We start from the raw sequence: 24896 nt of genomic DNA on the forward strand, positions 1-24896 counted from the left end.
AGTATTATAGTAGTTATATTCTTGTACATAGGGCCAGTATTATAGTAGTTATATTCTTGTACATAGAGAGCAGTATTATAATAGTTGTGTTCTTGTGCATTAGGGGATAAAACTAAGATAAAGAGAGTATGCTTTCTGTACTTAGCCCTAAGGCAATGGGACCTATATTTTCTGTGTATATGAATTATTTCTTTTATCACTTGTACCCGGACTTGTCCTTCATCCTGATATAAATATATCCGTACAGCAGGATATCAGCTTGTGTCGCCCGCGTTGCGCTCTGTCCATTGTGAGGCAGCAGGTGCAGGCAGGATCAGGAACGTATTAGCCAGATGCAGACGTTTTGTTGGATGCTGTGTTAGACCACAAGCTATGAAGTCTACTGCAGCTGCACAAAACAAATCAGGTCCCCGCTTCTCATAGACGACCTCGCTCTCTAGAACATGCGGTGAATATGATTTGGCCGAGATTTTTTTTCCACTTCTGGGCTAAAAATACACCACTTGCCACTGAGTGCACCCTAGAAAGCCACATTTACAGCCATGGGGGTTCTCCATATAGTTGGGGAAATTTACACTTATCAGGAAGGCTTGTTTTTTCGCTTCTACTTCCAAGCATGTAGGATGTGAGATTTGCTGGAGGACCCTGTAAAAATCTATAGTTTGGAGCCCAATTTCTTCTCGACTCTCGGTCACTAAGCCAAACATTAGTCCTTTTGCATTAGGCCAATATGTCCATCTATATGATGGAAGGGTTGTCTATCCCAGACAATAATTATTTTTAGTAGAAGGGTCCCCCGATGAAAGCTGATCATACAGAAATCTGGTAGTTCTCAATATTTAGACAGCACTCCCACAGGAGACATGAGGTACTGCAGGTTCCCATTAAAAAACTGCATCTGGCCCTTCAGAACGACCAATGCCACCCACGGCACCGTGTATAATAGATGAGGTTCCAGATGATGGGACTGCCGTCTCATAACTAGATTTAGCTCAGGGACCCTGCAATGGAGAAGACTTCTATGGAGAAGACTGGAGGCATGACAGTGAAAAATATTTGGTATATATGATAGTCAGCAAGATTTGCCCATGATTGTGTTTTTGCCATAGAAAGTCTTTAAAAGGAATGTATCATCAGAAAGTGACCCACTATATGAATCAGATTTTTATGTTAAATATATTTTTTATGATATTATTTCAATTTTACATATTTCTATATTAAAACTATGTTAAAAGAATCTTACAATTTTCATACTGTCCCTAAGCCTTACATTAGGCTCACACTTCCTATTCTGCGCATAAAATATTTCAGAAGTATCATTAATATCACAGACAGGATTACAATGAGACATAACACCTCTCTCTCTCTCTCTCTCTCTCTCTCTATATATACAGAAGATAACACAAGATACAGTACAGTAGGCGTCACAGCTCACCTCCTCCTGTACAATGACTGATAACACCTCTATATACAGTAGATAACACAAGATTCACCATTCACAATAGGTGATGTCACAGCTCACCTCCTCCTCCTGTACAATGACTGATAACACCTCTATAGACAGTAGATAACACAGGATCAACCATTCACAATAGGTGATGTCACAGCTCACCTCCTCCTCCTGTACAATGAATGATAACACCTCTATATACAGTAGATAACACAGGATCAACCATTCACAATAGGTGATGTCACAGCTCACCTCCTCCTCCTGTACAATGACTGATAACACCTCTATATACAGTAGATAACACAGGATCCACCATTCACAATAGGTGATGTCACAGTTCACCTCCTCCTCCTGTACAATGACTGATAACACCTTTATATACAGTAGATAACACAGGATCCACCATACACAATATGTGATGTCACAGCTCACCTCCTCCTCCTGTATAATGACTGATAACACCTCTCTATATAGCAGATAACACAGGATCCACCATTCACAATAGGTGATGTCACAGCTCACCTCCTCCTCCTGTACAATGACTGATCTGAGCGACAATCACTTTGATCAACAAGAATGATCTTTCAACATCTTTCAATATAACAATCGAATAAATCCTTCCTGAAAATTTCACCAAAACTCAACATTTCCAGTGATCGAAAAACCTCAAAATAATTTGTGACATAATAATATTTTTTTCCTTTCTTACTTAAATACATGTATTTTTTGGCTAGAAATCCTTTTTGCAATCGGGTTTGCTTAAAAATATTGCACCATTTACCTTCTATAGCCTCTGGTTTGCACTGTCTATTGCTGGCTACAGAATGAGTTAACTGGGAACCCATCAGTGAGCTCATTCTGACAGTCCAATGGAAGAGTTTCTCACTTTTTTTTTATATTTTTTTGAGCTCCTCTAAGCTGTTTTATGACCACAGACCACATCAAAGTTGAATGTGCAGTAAAACAAAAAATCCTGTAAAAGCCAAATGGTGCAAAATTTTTAATGAAACCCAAATGTAAAAATGATTTTTAGTTCGAAATACATGAATTAAAAAAAATTTGGCCCTAGAGATGAACAACCCTTTTATCATTTATTTTTTTTCTAGGTGGTAGAAATATTATTGGAAAATAATTAAAAGAAATAACATAAAAAAAAAGGAAAAAAATAAAAATAAAAATACCTGTCTAAGAAAATGACAAAAGAATAATATAAAATTACAACTTTTTTTTTTTGTGGGGTAATGTACTCCCCCAAAAAATAATGTCAGCCAACCTGCGTACGCTCGGCGGTGGCAGCAACTCCTGTCTGAGAAACACGGTGAACAGCTCCCTCATATTTACGAGTATAATTACAATAAAAAAAAGAAAAAAGAATCTAAAAGACGGGTCTTGGGCTACGGGAACCTCAGGAGGCCGTGATATAATTGCCAGACGTGCCTCCGGTTCGCTTCCACTCGTCAGACCCCCTTTCTCCGTTAAATGTCACGCTGCCACTTAAGTGCCTAATGTACGGCAAGGTTCACATAGTTACAGCAATTTAGAAGCTTGGAAAAAAAATGATGTAAAAAAAAAAAAGATTGGAGAGAAACGTTTCCTTTCCATCTACTTAGCAAATTTAGGTGTATAATAAAGCCATTACACGAGAAAGAAGGATTTTACAGTTTTTTTTCCCTTTATCTTTCAGCAGGTGGATATTACGGGACCATTCAATTCCAAATCCTGATTTCTTACACATCTGTAATTTTATTGCACACCCTCCTGCGTGTCAGAAGGTAAAGGGTTATTTACTAATATAAAAAGTATCCACAATAAAATAACGACAGCTGAAGACCCCCGTGGGGACTGTATTGCTTGTCACTTAGCTTTTCCGGGAACGTATAGAAAGAGTAAAGGGCTAAAAAGACCTTTTTCATCTCGGCGACACATAAACAGATGGAACAAAAAAATCATGAAATTTTCTTTTCTCTTTGTAATTAATTTTTTTTTTTTGGGTGGGGGGAGACTGCGGTTTTTACTGCAGAGCTGTTCCTCCGGCAAACAGGAGGCTGCAACCATAAACTGCCATAAAGAATGGACTTGGGCCTTCTTGGTACTCCACCCTTTCCTTCTTTTTCTCTCCATGCTTGTTAAAGTGACAACCCCTTTCAATACGCCCTACCTTTCCAGCTCAGCCTTCCTTTATGAGTCAGTTGTGTAAGAGCCGTTCGTGCTCAGACGAACTTCATATATCTGGGCACCTGCCATGTTTTACATGTTTTACCAAAATATCCTTTAGGCTATGTTGACACTGCATTTCTTTTTTTTACCTGTGCTATTTTTTTTTATGTACTTGGACCTGAACCTGTGTACACAGCTTCAGCGTGGCATATAAATTTTTCCATTAATGAGATAGAAGATCACAATTGGTGCTTTTAAAATTCAATGGAGGGAGGAGCTAGAGGAACACACAGACATTGTAGGGAGGAGATAGAGGAAAACACAGACATTCTAGGGAGGAGCTTGAGGAACACACAGACATTCTAGGGAAGAGCTAGAGGAACACACAGACATTTTAGGGAGGAGCTAGAGGAACACAGACATTCTAGGGAGGAGCTAGAGGAACACACAGACATTCTAGGGAGGAGCTAGAGGAACACAGACATTGTAGGGAAGAGCTAGAGGAACACAGACATTCTAGGGAGGAGCTAGAGGAACACACAGGCATTCTAGGGAGGAGCTAGAAGAACACACAGACATTCTAGGGAGGAGCTAGAAGAACACACATACATTCTAGGGAGGAGCTAGAGGAACACACAGACATTCTAGGGAAGAGCTAGAGGAACACACAGACATTCTAGGGAGGAGCTAATGGTACACACAGACATTCTAGGGAGGAGCTAGAAGAACACACAGACATTCTAGGAAGGAGCTAGAGGAATACACAGACATTCTAGGGAGGAGCTAGAGGAATACACAGACATTCTAGGGAGGAGCTAGTGGAACACACAGACATTCTATGGAGGAGCTAGTGGAACACACAGACATTCTAGGGAGGAGCTAGAAGAACACAAAGACATTCTAGGGAGGAGCTAGAGGAACACAGACATTCTAGGGAGGAGCTAGAGGAACACAGACATTCTAGAGAGGAGATAGAGGAACACACAGACATTCTAGGGAGGAGCTAGAGGCACACACAGACATTCTAGGGAGGAGCTAGAGGAACACAGACATTCTCAGGAGGAGCTAGAGGAACACACAGACATTCTCGGGAGGAGCTAGAGGAACATACAGACATTCTAGGGAGGAGCTAGAGGAACACACAGACACTCTAGGGAGGAGCTAGAGGAACACAGACATTTTAGGGAGGAGCTAGAGGAACACAGACATTCTAAGGAGGAGATAGAGGAACACACAGACATTTTAGGGAGGAGCTAGAGGAACACAAACATTTTAGGGAGGAGCTAGAGGAACATAGACATTCTAGGCAGGAGCTAGAGGAACACACAGACATTCTCGGGAGGAGCTAGAGGAACACAGACATTCTAGGGAGGAGCTAGAGGAACACATAGACATTCTAGGGAGGAGCTAGAGGAACACACAGACATTCTAGGGAGGAGCTAATGGTACACACAGACATTCTTGTGAGGAGCTAGAAGAACACACAGACATTCTAGGAAGGAGCTACAGGAATACACAGACATTCTAGGGAGGAGCTAGAGGAATACACAGACATTCTAGGGAGGAGCTAGTGGAACACACAGACATTCTATGGAGGAGCTAGTGGAACACACAGACATTCTAGGGAGGAGCTAGAAGAACACAAAGACATTCTAGGGAGGAGCTAGAGGAACACAGACATTCTAGGGAGGAGCTAGAGGAACACACAGACATTCTAGAGAGGAGATAGAGGAACACACAGACATTCTAGGGAGGAGCTAGAGGCACACACAGACATTCTAGGGAGGAGCTAGAGGAACACAGACATTCTCAGGAGGAGCTAGAGGAACACACAGACATTCTCGGGAGGAGCTAGAGGAACATACAGACATTCTAGGGAGGAGCTAGAGGAACACACAGACACTCTAGGGAGGAGCTAGAGGAACACAGACATTTTAGGGAGGAGCTAGAGGAATACAGACATTCTAAGGAGGAGATAGAGGAACACACAGACATTTTAGGGAGGAGCTAGAGGAACACAAACATTTTAGGGAGGAGCTAGAGGAACACAGACATTCTAGGCAGGAGCTAGAGGAACACACAGACATTCTCGGGAGGAGCTAGAGGAACACAGACATTCTAGGGAGGAGCTAGAGGAACACATAGACATTCTAGGGAGGAGCTAGAGGAACACACATACATTCTAGGGAGGAGCTAGAGGAATACACAGACATTCTAGGGAGGAGCTAGTGGAACACACAGACATTCTAGGGAGGAGCTAGTGGAACACACAGACATTCTAGGGAGGAGCTAGAAGAACACAAAGACATTCTAGGGAGGAGCTAGAGGAACACACAGACATTCTAGGGAGGAGCTAGAGGAACATACAGACATTGTAGGGAGGAGCTAGAGGAACACACAGACATTTTAAGGAGGATATTGAGGAACACACAGACATTCTACGGAGGAGCTAAAGGAACACAGACATTCTAGGGAGGAGCTAGAGCAACACACACACATTCTAGGGAGGAGCTAGAGGAACACAGACATTCTAGGGAGGAGCTAGAGGAACACACAGACATTCTAGAGAGGAGATAGAGGAACACAGACATTCTCAGGAGGAGTTAGAGGAACACACAGACATTCTCAGGAGGAGCTAGAGGAACACACAGACATTCTAGGGAGGAGCTAGAGGAACACACAGACAGTCTAGGGAGGAGCTAGAGGAACACAGACATTTTAGGGAGAAGCTAGAGGAACACACAGACATTCTAAGGAGGAGATAGAGGAACACACAGACATTTTAGGGAGGAGCTAGAGGAACACAGACATTTTAAGGAGGAGCTAGAGGAACATAGACATTCTAGGCAGGAGCTAGAGGAACACAGACATTCTAGGGAGGAGCTAGAGGAACACAGACATTCTAGGGAGGAGCTAGAGGAACACACAGACATTCTAGGGAGGAGCTAGAAGAACACAAAGACATTCTAGGGAGGAGCTAGAGGAACACACAGACATTCTAGGGAGGAGCTAGAGGAACATACAGACATTGTAGGGAGGAGCTAGAGGAACACACAGACATTTTAAGGAGGAGATTGAGGAACACACAGACATTCTACGGAGGAGCTAAAGGAACACAGACATTCTAGGGAGGAGCTAGAGCAACACACACACATTCTAGGGAGGAGCTAGAGGAACACAGACATTCTAGGGAGGAGCTAGAGGAACACACAGACATTCTAGAGAGGAGATAGAGGAACACAGACATTCTCAGGAGGAGTTAGAGGAACACACAGACATTCTCAGGAGGAGCTAGAGGAACACACAGACATTCTAGGGAGGAGCTAGAGGAACACACAGACAGTCTAGGGAGGAGCTAGAGGAACACAGACATTTTAGGGAGAAGCTAGAGGAACACACAGACATTCTAAGGAGGAGATAGAGGAACACACAGACATTTTAGGGAGGAGCTAGAGGAACACAGACATTTTAAGGAGGAGCTAGAGGAACACACAGACATTCTCGGGAGGAGCTAGAGGAACATACAGACATTCTAGGGAGGAGCTAGAGGAACACACAGACATTCTAGGGAAGAGCTAGAGGAACACACAGACATTCTAGGCAGGAGCTAGAGGAACACAGACATTCTAGGGAGGAGCTAGAGGAACACAGACATTCTAGGGAGGAGCTAGAGGAACACACAGACATTCTAGGGAGGAGCTAGAAGAACACAAAGACATTCTAGGGAGGAGCTAGAGGAACACACAGACATTCTAAGGAAGAGATTGAGGAACACACAGACATTCTAGGGAGGAGCTAGAGGAACACACAGACATTCTAGGGAGGAGCTAGAGGAACACAGACATTCTAGGGAGGAGCTAGAGGAACACACAGACATTCTAGAGAGGAGATAGAGGAACACACAGACATTCTAGGGAGGAGCTAGAGGAACACACAGACATTCTAGGGAGGAGCTAGAGGAACACAGACATTCTCAGGAGGAGCTAGAGGAACACACAGACATTCTCGGGAGGAGCTAGAGGAACACACAGACATTCTAGGGAGGAGCTAGAGGAACACACAGACATTTTAGGGAGGAGCTAGAGGAACACAGACATTTTAGGGAGGAGCTAGAGGAACACAGACATTCTAAGGAGGAGATAGAGGAACACACAGACATTTTAGGGAGGAGCTAGAGGAACATAGACATTCTAGGGAGGAGCTAGAGGAACACACAGACATTCTAAGGAGGAGCTAGTGGAACACACAGACATTCTAGGGAGGAGCTAGAGGAACACACAGACATTCTAGGGAGGAGCTAGAGGAACACACAGACATTCTAGGGAGGAGCTAGAGGAACACACAGACATTCTAGGGAGGAGCTAGAGGAACACACAGACATTCTAGGGAGGAGCTAGAGGAACACAGACATTTTAGGGAGGAGCTAGAGGAACATAGACATTCTAGGCAGGAGCTAGAGGAACACACAGACATTCTAGGGAGGAGCCAGAGGAACACAGACATTCTAGGGAGGAGCTAGAGGAACACACATATATTCTAGAGAGGAGCTAGAGAAACACACAGACATTGTAGAGAGGAGCTAGAGAAACACACAGACATTGTAGAGAGGAGCTAGAGGAACACACAGACATTGTAGAGAGGAGCTAGAGAAACACACAGACATTCTAGGGATGAACTAGGGGAACACACAGACATTCTGCTGCAAGTTCTGCTGAAAAGTCAGTTATACTTCTCCATAGGACTTTATGAGCACCAACAATCATCTCTTATCTCAGTAATGGGAAAATCTGTATTCAATGGAGACAGATTTTACCCATGACATACTTTATATATCTGAGCACCTCCCATGTTTTACCAAAATATCATTTAGGCTGTGTTCCCTCTGCATTTCTTTTTCTTTTTTTGCCAGTGCTATTTTTTTAATGTACTTGGTGCTATTTTTTTTAATGTGCTTGGACCTGAACTTGTGTACAAAGCTTCAGTGTGGCATTACAAGGCAAAATATCTGGCTGGTCACAGTTTCTTTTGCCAAAAACAGCTTTTTGCCATGGAAGCTGGAAATCGGACAAGACCCCTTTGGACGGGACAGGACCGCTACTGAATAATGTAGAACGTAAATGGCCACGTGACAGCCCACTTGCACCTTGGGGCAGGAAATGCATACTACTCCCCTAACGATATTTTTTCAGTCCATTAAAAGAATCCATCAGTAACAATCTAGGGTAAATCAGCCATAAAAAAAGTATAGTAAATAAAAAAATATTTAAGAATTTTCCAAAATATGTAGTATATATATATATATTTTGAATGCATTATTAATAAGCTGCTGCTATTAACTTCACCGCAAGTTAATTTTACAGAACGTGGTGATCTCATTCTCTCAATTTTAGACTCTGATTAATGTCGCTCTGCTCAGATATGCAAAAAAATATCAAAAATAATAAAAAAAAATAAAAATCCCTTTACGATATTACTCTGCTGGATACCTCCCGCGTTCCACTCTCTTTAATCATCTCATCATTAAGAAATATGTCACAGTTTAACATGACTTTGAAGACAAGGTAAAAATGAGAGGAAAGAAAAAATGCATTATGGAGATCAGGGATAAAACTGAAGGTGGGAGATAAGAAGGCTTGATGGAAGTTTGCAATTACAGAGTTTCTTTGTGGTGAAATAGTGATAGGATTACACAACAGATTACTAAATGCCCAATTTTGTATTAACTCGCCCAAAGGAGGCCCAAATGTAACACAACTTTCAGATAACCTTCCCAATCGACGCCAAATAGAGGTCACACAAGAGATACTGTTATATGATGACTAGGGCTCACAGCAACCCAGTGGAAAAGTGAAGCAGAGCAGGCCCACCATGGGGATGTCCTCAGTCGCGATATTGAAGACTCGCGACACCTGGAATCCCCACCGTTCAACTGGTACCTGGTGCCACGACCATGATGTTCTAGCTCCATATACTGTGGTGACCACCAAGATATCGATTAGGTTTTGGGGTGCCAGTTTGTGGTGACCACTAAGAGATCGGTTAGGTTTTGGGGTGCAAGTTTGTGGTGACCACCAAGAGATCACTTAGGTGTTGGGGTGCCAGTTGTCTGACACGATAACCTGGTGTCGGACCCCTACTGATTCGTTAGGATTCTTAGAGGAAGTCATTAATATCTCAGTTCCGGGTGACCCCTTTTGTCAGGTGTTATGGTAAAAAGACCTTTTTGACTGCATTGGAAATTTTGGCAGAAAATTATTAAAAAAATGTTTGGGCCTCAGGGACCACCTATCACTATTTTAGGATGGATGTCTTGCAGTAGTGAGCATACTGTACCAATAAACCAGGCCACACCGCCAATAAAAAAATTTCCTGGGTTATTGGGTATTCGCAAGCATGGGTGTATGAGTTGTTATGGTTTCATGGGTGGATGACCAAAGAGATTGGGCGTTGGCTTTCATCTGCTGCCTATGGGGGCATTTATAATGTGCACTTGGCCCCAGGTTACTGGATAAGTCAAGTTTTTGTTGGCCCAATCTTCAATAACAAGTCTAATCCATTGAATTACCTGCTAATGCATTAGGTTCGATCCCTCCACCTAGAACCCAAATTTATACTCCGTGAATTTTCTTTAGCTCACACATGATGATTCTAACCCACTTCGGCACCAAAAATGGCCCAAAATAAAGAGAAAAATAAATTTTAATTGGAAATACTCTCAAAGCTACAGTCCAGCAAGGAGAATGATCATTACTCCTTATCATTTTTTTTTTAGTTTTCTGAGTCTGAAATATGTCATGCTGGTGGGTGTGGACCCACTGTGCCATGGAGCGGGTTTGGGTTCTGGTTAGCAGGATGGGTTCAGGAATACGGGATAGTCATGTGCAAGGTCACAGAACAAATTCAGGATCAGGGATTTGACAACTAGCTAGTAAGTTGAAGACACACTAGGTACTGAAGTTGCTCAGGCACCTCCCTACAGGGGAGGGTGCCTTAAATACCTAATGCTTTCCAGCTATAGGCTGGGGACATTTCCAGAGCACCCTTTAAGAAGCGCATAGCGCTCTAAACGCAATGCCGCGGGCGCTGGGAGCCGAATCGGGAGCCGGAGCAGGAGAAACCTCTGAGCGACCGTGTTGGCGAGCATGTCGTCGTCCTTGCCAAGGGGAGGAAAGGGAAGCATGCTGCAGGGAGGTTGGCGCTAAAAAATACTAAATTATGAAATTTTCTACTATTAGGAGAAGGTTAAGGGATGTCGACAGTTATTATTGATGAAATCCTAAAAAACACTTAGGGGACTCACTCATTTGGAGAACTGTCCATTTCACAACCTTCTCTCCATTGAAAACAAAATTTTGTGGGGTCTGTTGGGTCCTAAATGGCAGGCCACCGTTGATCACATTTAGGCTAGGTTTGCGTTTGTGCCCGCATATGTTCAGGAGGTATGTCCCCAACAGTGGGCAAAATTAGAAAGTGTAACATACCTGGCGGCGTCCTTGCATAGTGGTCCATCTCCCACTGTGCAGGAGCGCGCACTTGATCTCCTGTCCAGAATGTCTCTCTGGCTTCCCTCCATGCTGTCTGTTTGTGTCTGTCTCTGCTGCCTAAGGGCGGCGCCCGATCACTTCCTGCTTTTTGTACCTGCTGTGGGTCACACCCCTTGTGCGTCCTCAGCCTATTGCTGTCTGACACTTGGTATATAGCTCAGCAGCTCCCTTCTATCCCTGCCTGAGCATAGTGTTTCCTTCAGTGTGTGCTTGCACTCTGAAGGTGCCAGGTCCCGTCTCTTGTCTCCTGCTTTTTGTATCAGTTCCCGTGTCTGAACTGAGTCCTGTATGTCTTCTGCTTTGCGGTATCAGCTCCCGTGTCTGAACTGAGTCCTGTATGTCTTCTGCTTTGCGGTATCAGCTCCCATGTCTGAACTGAGTCCTGTATGTCTTCTGCTTTGCGGTATCAGCTCCCGTGTCTGAACTGAGTCCTGTATGTCTCCTGCTTTGCGGTATCAGCTCCCGTGTCTGAACTGAGTCCTTTCTGTGTTCTCTTGTCTGTCCTGTCTGAACACGCTCCTAGCCTGTTCCTCCCGCCTTCTAGGGGCCGATTACCTAGACCCGCTCCTGTATCTTGTCTGTCCTGTCTGAACACGCTCCTTGCCTGTTCGTCTCGCCTCTCTGGGGGCAGTATTCCCAGACCCGCTCCTGTATCCCGCTGCAGTGTCGGTCTCCTCCGTACACTCAGTTCCAGTCTGAACTCTCTCCTATCCTTTACCTGTTTTGCCTCTATGTCCGTTCCCTTCCTTTTTCTGCTGAGTCTGTACTCGAACCTAACTCCTGCCTGTTGTCTCTGTACTCCCGTTTGTGAGTTTGTGGTCCACTCGCTACTTCACTGCAAGTACCCTGTGGGTGTCTGGCTCTGCCTTTCCCTTCCTGTCTGTTCCGTGTGAACAGAGCCCTGTCCTCCCTGCTCAGCCTTGTCTGCACTCTAGCCGTGCTTGCCTGTACCCCTCTGCCTGTATTATTCCTCAGTCCCAGTGTGTACTGGGTCCTATCCCGCCTGTGTTCCTACCTGCTAGTGCCTCCCTGTCTGCACTCTAGCTGTGCTTGCCTTTACCCCCCTGCCTGCATACCCGCCTGCCTGCATACCAGTTGTGCCTGCCTATACCCACCAGTCTGTGTGCCAGCCTACCAGCCTGTTCCTGTATTCCCCTGTGTGGGTCAACAGCCGTGTCCGGGGTCTGTCCTGGAGTAGCACCTGGTCCCTCTGCTCGGTTCCTCCTTGGTGCACTGGCGTCGTATGCCGTCGTGCGACCCTGGTCGGATCGGGTGAATACCTAGTCACGCCCCTCCAGGCATTCACTCTCCGGCACGGTCCAGTGGAATCACTACCAATCACACGCACACGCCGCTTAGCCCGGGCGTGTGCATAACAGAAAGGATGTCTAGGCATCCGCCCTCCATAGAGACCTATTGTAAATAAGCATTGCAGTTGGTCTGTGTATGGGAAAGTCCAGTCTGTTGTGTTTCAATAAATAAATGATGTGCAGGCCGAGGCCAAAAAAAATGCACTTTTGGCCTCCGTGTGGTGAATACGGGAACAATACAGTATATCGGGAAAAGCTCTTGACTTAAGGACATACACATTGGACTAACATTGGCTGAACCCGCCGATAAAAACTGGCTTGGCGAAAAGTCTAATGGGCATGGGGGCCTCCCGACTCTCGACAGATGATGTCGGAGAAGATAAGGACCTGAGGACTGTTGATACTCTTGTTCTTGGCGAGATAAGCCACCTCAGCAGAGCGAGAGCTCTTGTGTATGGAGGAATCGGGAGAGATAGCTACCGGACCAACGATGGGCCAAACTATTGTTCGGCTGACAGCAATTGTGCATGGAGACCCTTATACCTTAAGCTAAGGGCACAGAAAATGCCCTGAAGATAATCTGCCTCCCCGTATGCACTGCAAAATTGCAAAATGGCCCTCTGAAGACTGGTGTCTGTGTTTTCGTTCAAGGTTAGCAAAATAATGGCAGATGGACAATCAATATTCATTTAGAACTGTAGTCCGGGCAGCCGGGCAAATCTTCGAATGTCCCGAATGAACCTATTTATTTTTTTTTAAGTCATCAGGCATGAGGGAAATCCTTTCAATTGAGACGTAGTTGTGGCTGCGTCTTTGTGTCTGCTGCTCAACAAAAATAAACCTTGGACCGTTGCGAACATTTATTCTAAATGTGAGGCCCATTACACTGTCAGAGAATTCTGTTTTAATCCCTATTATCTCCTGAAGGATGGTGAAATTATACACCGTGGAAGCGGAAAAAAACACAAACTGCTTGTATTATTAGAACGATCTTAAAAAATAGAGGTCAATTAAACCAAATAAGAAAATTTGGGCCAAAAATACCTTAAGACATTTTGCAGCAAACATATGGAATTACTTAGAAAGAGGAAAAAAAGAAAAAAGATGAAGTGACTATTATAAAGTTTCAAGAGGTAAATAACAAGTAGATTTTTTTTTTTTTAGTAGAAGCTGAGGTTGAAGAAAATAATAATTTGGGGGGCAATTTACAATAAAGTTTCTAAATCGTTAAAAAATTCAGACATCAAAATGAAAAAGAAAAAAATGTAAAAAAGACTGAGAGACTAAAATTCCAATATATATATATTTTTTTACATTACCTTTTTTAAAATAAAAAAAATCATATATATATTCTTTGTAGAATCTACAGTAATCAGTTAATAATACACAAAAGAAATACACGTTCTGAAAAAATAATTTTCGAAAAGAGAAAAAAAAGAAAACACACAAAAACTTTAGACTTCCAAAAATTCATGGGCCAAAATAAAAAGTAGATTTTTTTTAACAAGAAAAACCCGTAATTGAAAAAACGAATAACCAAAACAGCTTAAATATCTAAATCTCCTGAAATAAAAATAAAAATAATAATAATTTATTGCAAGACCTCCATCGAAAAAACTTCTTAGGAGGAAAAAAACATCTTAAAAAATTAAAAAATCCAGACGAAGACTTACAGCAAACTGTCTAAAATTCCTGAAGTAAATTAACAAGTAGATATTCTCAAGAACTTTGCATTGAAAAAAAAAAAAATCTTTGGGGAGTTTCCAGTAAATCTTCTAACTCATTAACAATAAAAAAAAAAAAAAAAGTGGAAAATAAGAAAAAAAAAGATCTGATTGGATTTGTAATTTTTAAAAACTTCTCAATAATAATGTATGCACCCTTATCCTTTAGAGAATTAACTCATTAGCAGAAGTGTTCCGCCGATGCGCTGCGCGTGAAGTTTCTCTCCCGACTTTCACACTCAGTGTAATAAATAATTATTCATAATGTCGCTTTACCAGTGTTATGCCGCTCGTTATAAGGTCACGCGTAATAGACAGCAGGTTCATTACTTCTCATGCATCTTGCATTCAAATTCTACATTATTCCATTTTCTTGTGTTTTACTCGAGTCTCGTAAAGGAGTAAAAAAGAAAAATCTTCTTTGACTATTTTAAGAAAAAAAATCATTTTTATGCACCATATTTTTCTACCTTGGCCTGATGATAAAAGGTCATAACAAGAAAAATATGTTCATTGCGAACACTCGATCCAATTATTATAATTTAAAGCGGATGTTCCAATGTGGCAAGTTTTTACCTATACCGAGGAAAGGTATTACTTGTAGATAGCTCTGGTTCATTTCAGAGCCCTGTTCTCAAAAATAGTGGGGGTCCCAGTAGTTGATCCCCCCAGCGATCAGCAAGTTGCTGTGTTGGGAAAATCCCTTTAATTTAATGTATTAAAGTGACCCTCCAATTTGACAAACGTATTATCCGGGCCAATTCTCAGGTGCCTCTTCTCTTTCCCAACATGGAGCAGACCGTCTCAGATCACTCACTCTGTAGTCGTAGTCAGACACTCCCTCTCTTGTGACTTGGCACATGCCCCGTGGCATCGTTCTACAGGGAGGAGAAGTGCGCAGCAATACAACTTCCAAAAAGATATGTGGAGGCCATTGAAAAAAAGCTTTTAAAAATAGAGACCTTATTTAAAAAACATATTAGTAAAATGGCCAATTTCTAGTAGACAAGTATGGTTTGTACTGTCTACTGAGAAAAAAAGGCAAAGAAGTCTCCAAAAAAATGAAGAGGCTGGTTTTAGGGTAGGAAAAACTGGGTAATTTAGGACCCTCTATGACGACCTTAGGTAATCTTTAATCCACTCGAAATGTTATGGTGGGCATCATATGTCAGTGTTATATTGTTTTATTATTTTTTTATGAAGTTTTTCCAATTATGAGATGGCACAAATTCTATAAAACTGTCTCTAAAAAGGCATATAAACTCTCCCCCAAAAATGGCAAAAAAAAAAGAAAATTGGTACATGTGGCTATCAACCACTTTTGATCAAGACAGCTCAGGCCACACCCATGATTTACTAACTACACCCCTGAGCTACTTTGCCGCACCCCTTGTAATATGACAGTAGCTTTCGGCGAGACCATAAATGAGGACACCTAAGGGGGAAAAAACATGTTCTACAGACATCCTCTCAATATGAACTATATAAAATCAACATATAAGCATATTTATACATTTTCCTTAATGAAAAATTAGCAGATGACAGATACTAAGCAATAACAACATGCAAATATCAAATTTAAAAGGGTTTTCCACAACTTTTTCAAGACCTGACAGAGGCAAGACCACTTGACCACTTATTGAGTGCAGTATCGGCTGACTGCTGGACGGGATTATCATCTCTTCTGTTCATTTAATCATCTGTTTGCTGAGGCCACTAATTGGCTGAACGGTTAGGTAAAGGACTAATGAGACGTCATCCCACCGCAATCCATCAGTCACCTGATTTTCCCACAATTCAGAGGCTAGATCATTGAATGGTTGGTCTGTCATCACTTCTGGTCCTCCTAAGGTTTTCTTAATTTTCTAACAAACCCTCCTCTCGGATAAGATTTAAAAAGTAATGGAAAACTCCTTTAAGGCTAGGGTGGGACGAAAGCATGTACCATGTATTGAGATGAGTCATGCAAGATGAATATAAATCTATGGGATGCATGATGAAGTCCACCTTGACTGGTGGCATCATGTTCTCCATAGGAAATGTTTCTTATACAGAGGTTTTACTAAAATATGATGGGTAACTTGACTCGAGTTGCCCACTAGTTACTTAATTCTTCTATTACTCTTTTTTTCTAGATATCATGGCACATGTCTCCATCTTGCCTTGGCCTTACATTCATGATAAGACAATGGGAGTTGGTGTTCCCAATATCAGTCCACCTGGGTGCAGCAGACCTCTCTTTAGCACAGGTGGATCTGTCACAACAAGACCACGGATTGATCTACCTGTGCTCCTGTGAGTATATCCTGAAAACTGGAACTGTTGACTGTCCCCGAGGACTGTGGTTGGGAAACACTGTTCTAGAGCGGGATTCATCAACTCCACATCTTGAAGGTCTGTAAGACAATAGGTGCAACAAGTTGGGTTTTTAGACTTAGTTTCATTAAGACGTTCACCATACTTTATAGACAAGACTACCGTGCACTGTTGGGTTCATGGCAACATAATAACGAGTGGACAAGTCTCATCCTCCCATTTACACTGGAGCTTCCATTTGGTGAAAGATGAAGTTCAAATCCTATGGTTCAAGAGCTGACAACAGTTATGAATATATGATAATTCTTAGCGAGGATACATAAAATTTAAAACATGCGTCATATTTCCAAAAACCTTCACACCTGTTCAAATTCATTCGCTTCAGAGGAGCTTGTCTGCAATACCCTCAACCCATGGACCAACTTAGAGATTGTTTTAGGAATGAAGCCATCATTTTTTTTCTAATCTTGTTCAACCCTTTCAAGGTGGCCATTATTTGGTTGACAGCTATGTTCCCCCATATTTGGCCAGTTGAACATCATCAGTAGACACCTCAAGTTCCACTTACCTGCTCATGAGATGTGGATGAGAAAAAAGATAAGGTTATCTGACGTATTAATTCGGAAGCAATTTCTGAACAATTGTCCTAATTATCTTTTGTGGATCCCACCAAAATTGAACACAATCATCAAAAACTGTGGTGGTCAACCCAACTGCCTAAAGTGCAACCCTTGACTTCAAAATTGGCCGTGAATCACATTCAACTGGGATTTATTCTTTGCCATATGAAAGATGACACATCAAGCCCATGATGGCTGCCACTTGGGCATCGCTTAGAATGTCCATTATGTATCAGACACTGGCCGCGTTGTTATTTCAGCCGTGGAGCTGTTGCGTTTCAGAGAAAACATGGTTTGATAAGTTGATCGGAGACTATGTGTTTCAGGTGACTAGTCCGAGGCAGGTCCCCCGCAGCTTCTCCATGCCCCAATCCCCTTAACTGACAGGTCTCTCCTTATACATGTCTATAGGGACCTGCCTCAAAATAGTCATTTGAGATATATTGACCTTGGTTGGTCCTACAAACTATGTTTTCTCTAAAATCCCACAGATCGATAGAGTAAAATATACGCGATTGCAATGGTGGTTGTGGTACGGGCAACATGAATCAGATAACACGTTCCGCATAAATGAAAAACTGCATTTTTCTACTCATTTCCCCAGTATAATGATAGGAAATAAAGAATAATAAAACAAAAAATATAAAATTGTTGAATCATCCTATAAAACAGTGTATTATTGATATTATTGCACCACATAATGGTAATTACAACTAATGTCACAAAAGCAGAAAAATCAAAATGATTTTTCCACCTAATGAATAAAAGAGAAGAATAGGAGCCTGAATAACCCGAATCTTCCATTATTTTGCACACAGTGATGGATAAGACGCCTTTGTTAGTGATTCCATGGAATATGAGCCACAGACATGATAGCTGCAGTAACAATGTGATAAAGATATGAATAATAGTAATTTTCTGTGTTCAATGCCAACGTGATATTATAAAATAAGAGGTGAACACATTGGGAGACCGAATACCCCATCTGTACCTTCAAGGATATTACTATATTACTGAGATTAGCAGCAGATGGACGGAATATGCTTAGGAAGGGAAAGAAGCAGTATTATAGTAGTTATATTCCTGTACATAGGGGCAGTATTATAGTAGTTATATTCCTGTACATAGGGGGCAGTATTATAGTAGTTATATTCTTGTACATAGGGACAGTATTATAGTAGTTATATTCTTGTACATAGGAGCAGTATTATAGTAGTTATATTCTTGTACATAGGAGCAGTATTATAGTAGTTATATTCCTGTACATAAGGGCAGTATTATAGTAGTTATATTCTTGTACATAGGGAGCAGTATTATAGTAGTTATATTCTTGTACATAGGAGCAGTATTATAGTAGTTATATTCTTGTACATAGGAGCAGTATTATAGTAGTTATATTCCTGTACATAGGGGCAGTATTATAGTAGTTATATTCTTGTACATAGGGAACAGTATTATAGTAGTTATATTCTTGTACATAGGAGCAGTATTATAGTAGATATATTCCTGTACATAGGAGCAGTATTATAGTAGTTATATTCTTGTACATAGTGGACAATATTATAGTAGTTATATTCTTGTACATAGGGGGCAGTATTATAGTAGTTATATTCTTGTACATAGGAGCAGTATTATAGTAGTTATATTCTTGTACATAGGGGCCAGTATTATAGTAGTTATATTCTTGTACATAGGAGCAGTATTATAGTAGTTATATTCCTGTACATAGGGGCAGTATTATAGTAGTTATATTCTTGTACATAGGGAACAGTATTATAGTAGTTATATTCTTGTACATAGGGACAGTATTATAGTAGTTATATTCTTGTACATAGGAGTAGTATTATAGTAGATATATTCCTGTACATAGGAGCAGTATTATAGTAGTTATATTCTTGTACATAGTGGATAATATTATAGTAGTTATATTCTTGTACATAGGGGGCAGTATTATAGTAGTTATATTCTAGTACATAGGAGCAGTATTATAGTAGTTATATTCTTGTACATAGGGGGCAGTATTATAGTAGTTATATTATTGTACATAGGGGGCAGTATTATAGTAGTTATATTCCTGTACATAGGGGCAGTATTATAGTAGTTATATTCTTGTACATAAGGGGCAGTATTATAGTAGTTATTTTCTTGGCCACAGGGAGCATTATTTGCTATCCTTTTGGATCATTATTACAGTCAATTTTAATCTATTGAGATTAATGTAATATTAGTAAGTGCTTTTGTAATATATTCTATTTATTCTGTCCAGTGATCCCTTAATCTAATCTTTGGAGAAAGCTTCTCCCAGGTATTTTTTCTTTTTCCATCTTGTGGTAGGATAGTCACAATAACTGGTAATGATAACTTTTCTGAATGAAGCAATTGGCTGCAGATAGATTCCTCCAAACTTAGAAATATACAACTTTCACCTAAATGAGGACGTTTGTATGAGGTTGAGCAGAGCGGTTAAACTCAGAATTTTTCTCCTCTTTTAAAGATGTATTTTTTCCTTAATAGGACACTAAGGTTGTGGCTGTTTTTTTCCACTGGGGCATCAAGATGTGTGTATTTGTGTTGTTAAAGGGATCGGGAATGAGCTACTGATAAAGCCAAAGTCATCTAGGTAGCAAACTCTTGGCTGAGGTCATCATGGCGATCTGGGCTGGGTGGAGAAGATGTCACTTATGAGTCGCTCAATGTGATTGTGTATTCTCCCGGTAACTTCATAAGATCAGTGGTGTAATCGAATATATGGGCTGCAGCCTTATAATTTTCTGTAGATTGGATGTATAGATTTATCAAGTCAACTCCATTTTTTCTGAACACCGTTTTTCTACCCAGAAGTCTTCGAGATCAGAGCCTTTCTAGGGTTCTCAGTCGTGTATACAAGATTAAATAAATGTTCCTTCCCCTCGGGCTGGCTGCTGACCATCGCCTCGTCTTGTTCATCACATGCGTCTGTAAAAAAAAGCAGACGAGCTGGTGACATTGGCCTCGGGCCTCGCCGATAGGACATTAGGACTCATATACCGTCTGCTGAATACAAAGACAGAAGAGCCGGGACATAATCAATACTCTGTCTTTAATCCTCATTTCATTATTTTCGAAAAGTGTCAAAAGTGAGAAAGAGATGCCCTAATTGATTGCATTGATTAAAAGTAAAAAATATCAGATGCAGGCATTTCTCAAAGAAATAATGGTGGTTGTGGTTGCACATGGGCGTTCCTCTGTATAGGGGAGTGATTACCGAAGTGGCATAGGTGGTAAGATAAAAAAGTTAAAACTGTCCACTGATATTGATGCACCCCTGGGCCTGTGTCGCGCAGCGTTGCGCACGCGGGAGCTTACCCGGAGCCGGATCTGTTGAGGGTTGTAGTCTCGTGGCGGTGACCCGGTCCGTGCCCAGGGAGTCAGACTAAGTGGCGCTGTATTAGCGGTAGATGTTGGACGACTACGCCACCCGTTGAATGCAGCGAAGGAGCTGCCGCTGCAGGGCAGACCGCTGAGGCCGGTGGTAGGATTGTGCAGCGTGATAGTATCACCCCCAACGGGAGGGGTATGGCCTCAGGGCAGCCGACGTGGATGATGGGGTAGCAGGAATCACTCAGAGACGATGCGGTGTAATTCTGGGTCTTTACTGGTGATAAAGATAGACCCTCCCGGAGTACTGGCTAGCGTTCGGGGCCTGGTCAGTCCTTGAGCAGATGGGATCTCCCCTGGCCAGGCGGAGTTGTAGGCCTCCCAAACTGACTGTACTCTTCTGGCTACCTTGCTAGAGGCGGGTATAAGTAGCCCACGTCCCTGAGTGTACCGTGTGGTGCTCACCCGTATGGCCGGTGACTCGGGGCCTTCTAGTGGCGTCCGCTCCACGACGGCGGTGCTGGTCCCACGCGTGTGACCGTGCCTTCGGGTTTCTTGGCCAGAGGACCTGAAATCCCCTGCCGGGCGGTTTCTGCTGCTGGGTAAAGATTAGTCCCCACAGCCTCGGACTCCGGGTCCGGTGATAGCTTCTCAGTCAGGGCGAGCTCTGCAGCTGCCAGCTCCTGACTCCTTATAGCACTGCTCCCACAGAGCTCCTGATGTTCTTTTCCTATATCTGCTTCTCTTCTCTGTCTCTACTTCTCTCTCTCCCCCTAACCCTGCCTCAGCCCCAGGTTTATATAGGGGAAGTTCTTCCCCTCCCAGGACTGGGCAGGAGGTGTGTAAATAAAGATTCCGGCACACCAAATAATATGGAAAAAGTCTCATATAAGTGATGAAATAATAGATGCTTTATTTCTCCAACATCAACTGGTTCAAATAATAGTCAGTATACGGTTGCCTGCCCAACGTTTCAACCCCAACGGGGTTTTCCTCAGGGGCATTAAAGGAGCTATGCGCTGATAAATATCTGGGAGAGAATCCCAGTGGTTGTAGAGAAGCTCAGGGGAAAATAAAGAGAACCAGTCTTGGTAGTGGTAAGGGAAAACAAGGGATCAGCCGGCAAAATAGCTTAAGTGAGAAAAGGTCAAAAATGCAGAAGTCTGAAGGAAAAGCCAAGGAGACTTGCCTGCGGGGTAAGGTAGGTAGACCTATGTGTGATAATGGAAAAAAGTCCGGCCGTGACACCACCAACGGCCGGACTTTTTTCCATTATCACACATAGGTCTACCTACCTTACCCCGCAGGCAAGTCTCCTTGGCTTTTCCTTCAGACTTCTGCATTTTTGACCTTTTCTCACTTAAGCTATTTTGCCGGCTGATCCCTTGTTTTCCCTTACCACTACCAAGACTGGTTCTCTTTATTTTCCCCTGAGCTTCTCTACAACCACTGGGATTCTCTCCCAGATATTTATCAGCGCATAGCTCCTTTAATGCCCCTGAGGAAAACCCCGTTGGGGTTGAAACGTTGGGCAGGCAACCGTATACTGACTATTATTTGAACCAGTTGATGTTGGAGAAATAAAGCATCTATTATTTCATCACTTATATGAGACTTTTTCCATATTATTTGGTGTGCCGGAATCTTTATTTACACAGATGCATTTGTTGTATTCCTGGCACCCGTCTTGTCCATAGTTGAGCTTGGTCTTTATTGTTTATCTACTTATGGGCAGGAGGTGTGGCATGCATAAGATCCCTGACCAAGAGACCTCCCACCTGCTCTCAGACATAATATTGCTATTATTGTGGAGACCAGACCCCTGGGGTGCCACATTGCCGAGTCAGCATCTCCTTCACCAGCCGGACGGCAGGGTCACTGTCTTGCGTTTCCTCCCAGTTGTAGTGAGGCAAGGGGTTAAACGTAGCGGCTTGCTTACTCCTTACCCGATGGGAATACTGGATAGTCCCATGACGGTGGAACGCGGGGAGTTCGACTTCTTCCAGTCCCTCTGGATCTTCTCCTACGTCCGGTAGGTTTGGCATCCTGGACAGGGCGTCCGCGTTGGTATTGGAGCGTCCTGCCCGGTATTTGATTGTGAACTCGTAGTTGGACAGACGGGCCATCCATCTCTGCTCTAGGGCACCGAGTCTTGCCGTGTCCAGGTGTGTCAACGGGTTGTTATCCGTGTACACGGTGAACAGGGAAGAAGCGAGGTAGTGCTTAAAGCGTTCGGTGACTGCCCACACCACTGCCAGGAACTCTCGCTTAAATGAGCTGTAATTCTCAGGGTTTCTTTCGGTGGATCGCAGTTTTCGGCTAGCGTAAGCGATTACTCGTTCTTTCCCCTGCTGGATCTGGGACAGTACGGCTCCTAGCCCGATGTTACTTGCGTCGGTGTAGAGGATAAAGGGCTGGCTGTAATCAGGGTACGCCAGGATTTCATCCCCCGTGAGGGCCATCTTCAGCTGGCGGAAGGACTCTTCTTCTAACTTCTCCCATTTGAAGGGCGGCTTCTGGTTCTTGGCCTTCCGGGACTGGCCTATCAGGAGGTCCTGCATAGGCGCTGCCTTTTTGGTGAAACCGGGGATGAATCTGCGGTAATAGCCTACCAACCCGAGGAACTGCCGCACTTCCTTTACACTGGAGGGACTTGGCCATTCCTTAATTGCGGTGATCTTATCAGGGTCGGGAGCCACTCCGTCAGCGCTCACCACGTGTCCCAGGTACTGCACCTTTGGTTTCAAGAGGTGACACTTGGAGGGTTTTACCTTTAAGCCGTAGCTTGCCAGAGCTTCGAACACTTACGCCAGGTGTTTCAGGTGGTCCTCATAAGTCTTGGAATATACGATGACATCGTCCAGGTACAACAGGACCGTCTCGAAGTTTCTGTGGCCCAGACAGCACTCCATTAATCGTTGGAAGGTTCCTGGTGCGTTGCAGAGTCCGAACGGCATACAGGTAAACTCGCTAAGTCCCATCGGGGTGGTGAATGCGGTCTTCTCCCGGTCCGCCTCTGCTACAGGAACCTGCCAGTACCCGCTAGTGAGATCCAAGGTAGAGAAGAAGTTAGCAGATCTTAAAGCAGCCAAAGACTCCTCTATCCTTGGTAAGGGGTACGCATCCTTGTGTGTGATACGGTTAATTTTCCGGTAATCTACACACATCCTCATGGTGTTGTCTTTCTTTTTGACTAAGACTAGTGGAGCTGCCCAGGGGCTACAGCTATCCCTGATCACCCCAGCCTCCTTCATGTCCCTAAGCATCCCCTTGGCGTGTTGGTAGTGTGCAGGGGGTACGGGTCGATACCTCTCTTTTATAGGAAGATGGTCTCCCGTGGGGATGTGGTGTTCTACCCCCTTGACTCGCCCGAAGTCTAACGGGTGTTTACTAAACACTCTCTCGTACTCTTGAACCACCCAATAGACTCCCTGTTTCTGGTGTGAGGGAGTGGAGTCAGTACCCAAATGTAGTTGCTGACACCAGTCCTCCATTGTTTCCTTAGAGCCGTTACCTTCCTCCGGGGAAGATGGAGGCAAGGGTTCTACGGACTGTATGGAATTTTGATTGATGGTATACAATTTGGCTAGCGTGGCATACCGGGGCAGGTACACTTCCCTCTTCCCGATATTTATTATGCGAACGGGCACCCTCCCATGGCGTACATTGACCACCCCCCGTGCTGTCAAAATGGTGGGCCTACTGTCTGAGTAAACTGGTTCTACCATTGCCTGGTAATCTCTACCTCTCAGACCAATAGCTGCCCGGCACCAAATCATCATTTCACTTTTTGGGGGCATGGCAATAGGGAAAGGGTCACACATTCTTACGCTACCAATCTCACCACCGGAGAGTTCTATCTGTTCCGTCGCATCAGTGCCCGGATCTCTTTCTGGAGCACTCGCTGCTGGCTGGAGCTGGCGTTCTTGGCAACCTGTTGTAAAAGGAAAATCACCTCTGCAAGACAATTTTCAATTACATTAGTTCCTAGAGTTATCTTTGGGTGACTCTCGTGTTTGTCAATGTCTACAATGATCAGTCCCTGTGCTGCCAGTTCGACTCTACCGATTTTAATGGTCACCTCTTTAAATCCAATCTGTGGCACGGGCTGACCATTGCTGGCGATGATACTCAAGTCGTCGTCAGGGTAGCGGGTGATATCCGAGTCATTCCAGTACTGCTTGAAGAGCACGTACGGGATAGTGGTAACCTGTGACCCGGTGTCCAGTAGGGCACTCATGGGGATGCCATCCAGTACCACGGGCAAGACTGGACGCCCTCCCACATATTTGTCGCGCCAGTTCGATGGGCCTGATGATCTTTTTCCTGGGGTTTGGCCCTCTACCCCAGGTTGTGCCAGTTTAAAGGACAGTACCTTGCCATATGTCCGGGTTGATTGCAGCGGCGGCAGATGGGTT

The 24896-nt window shown here is 43.4% G+C and overlaps 1 protein-coding gene across 11 annotated transcripts in view; it reads right to left on the reverse strand.

Annotated features, from left to right (window-relative positions):
- Window positions 1-24896, reverse strand: part of TENM4 (teneurin transmembrane protein 4) — a 1569569-nt gene that overhangs the window by 409620 nt on the left and 1135053 nt on the right. For all 11 annotated transcript variants that reach the window (XM_073661697.1, XM_073661699.1, XM_073661700.1 and 8 more), the window contains one exon: window positions 16471-16581. In XM_073661697.1, the coding sequence (XP_073517798.1) occupies window positions 16471-16581 (111 nt within the window). The remainder of the gene's footprint in view (window positions 1-16470; window positions 16582-24896) is intronic.

Source organism: Phyllobates terribilis, unplaced genomic scaffold (assembly GCF_046119375.1).
Source record: "Phyllobates terribilis strain yellow unplaced genomic scaffold, ASM4611937v1 Scaffold_2__4_contigs__length_985480577, whole genome shotgun sequence".
Lineage (NCBI taxonomy): Eukaryota > Metazoa > Chordata > Amphibia > Anura > Dendrobatidae > Phyllobates > Phyllobates terribilis.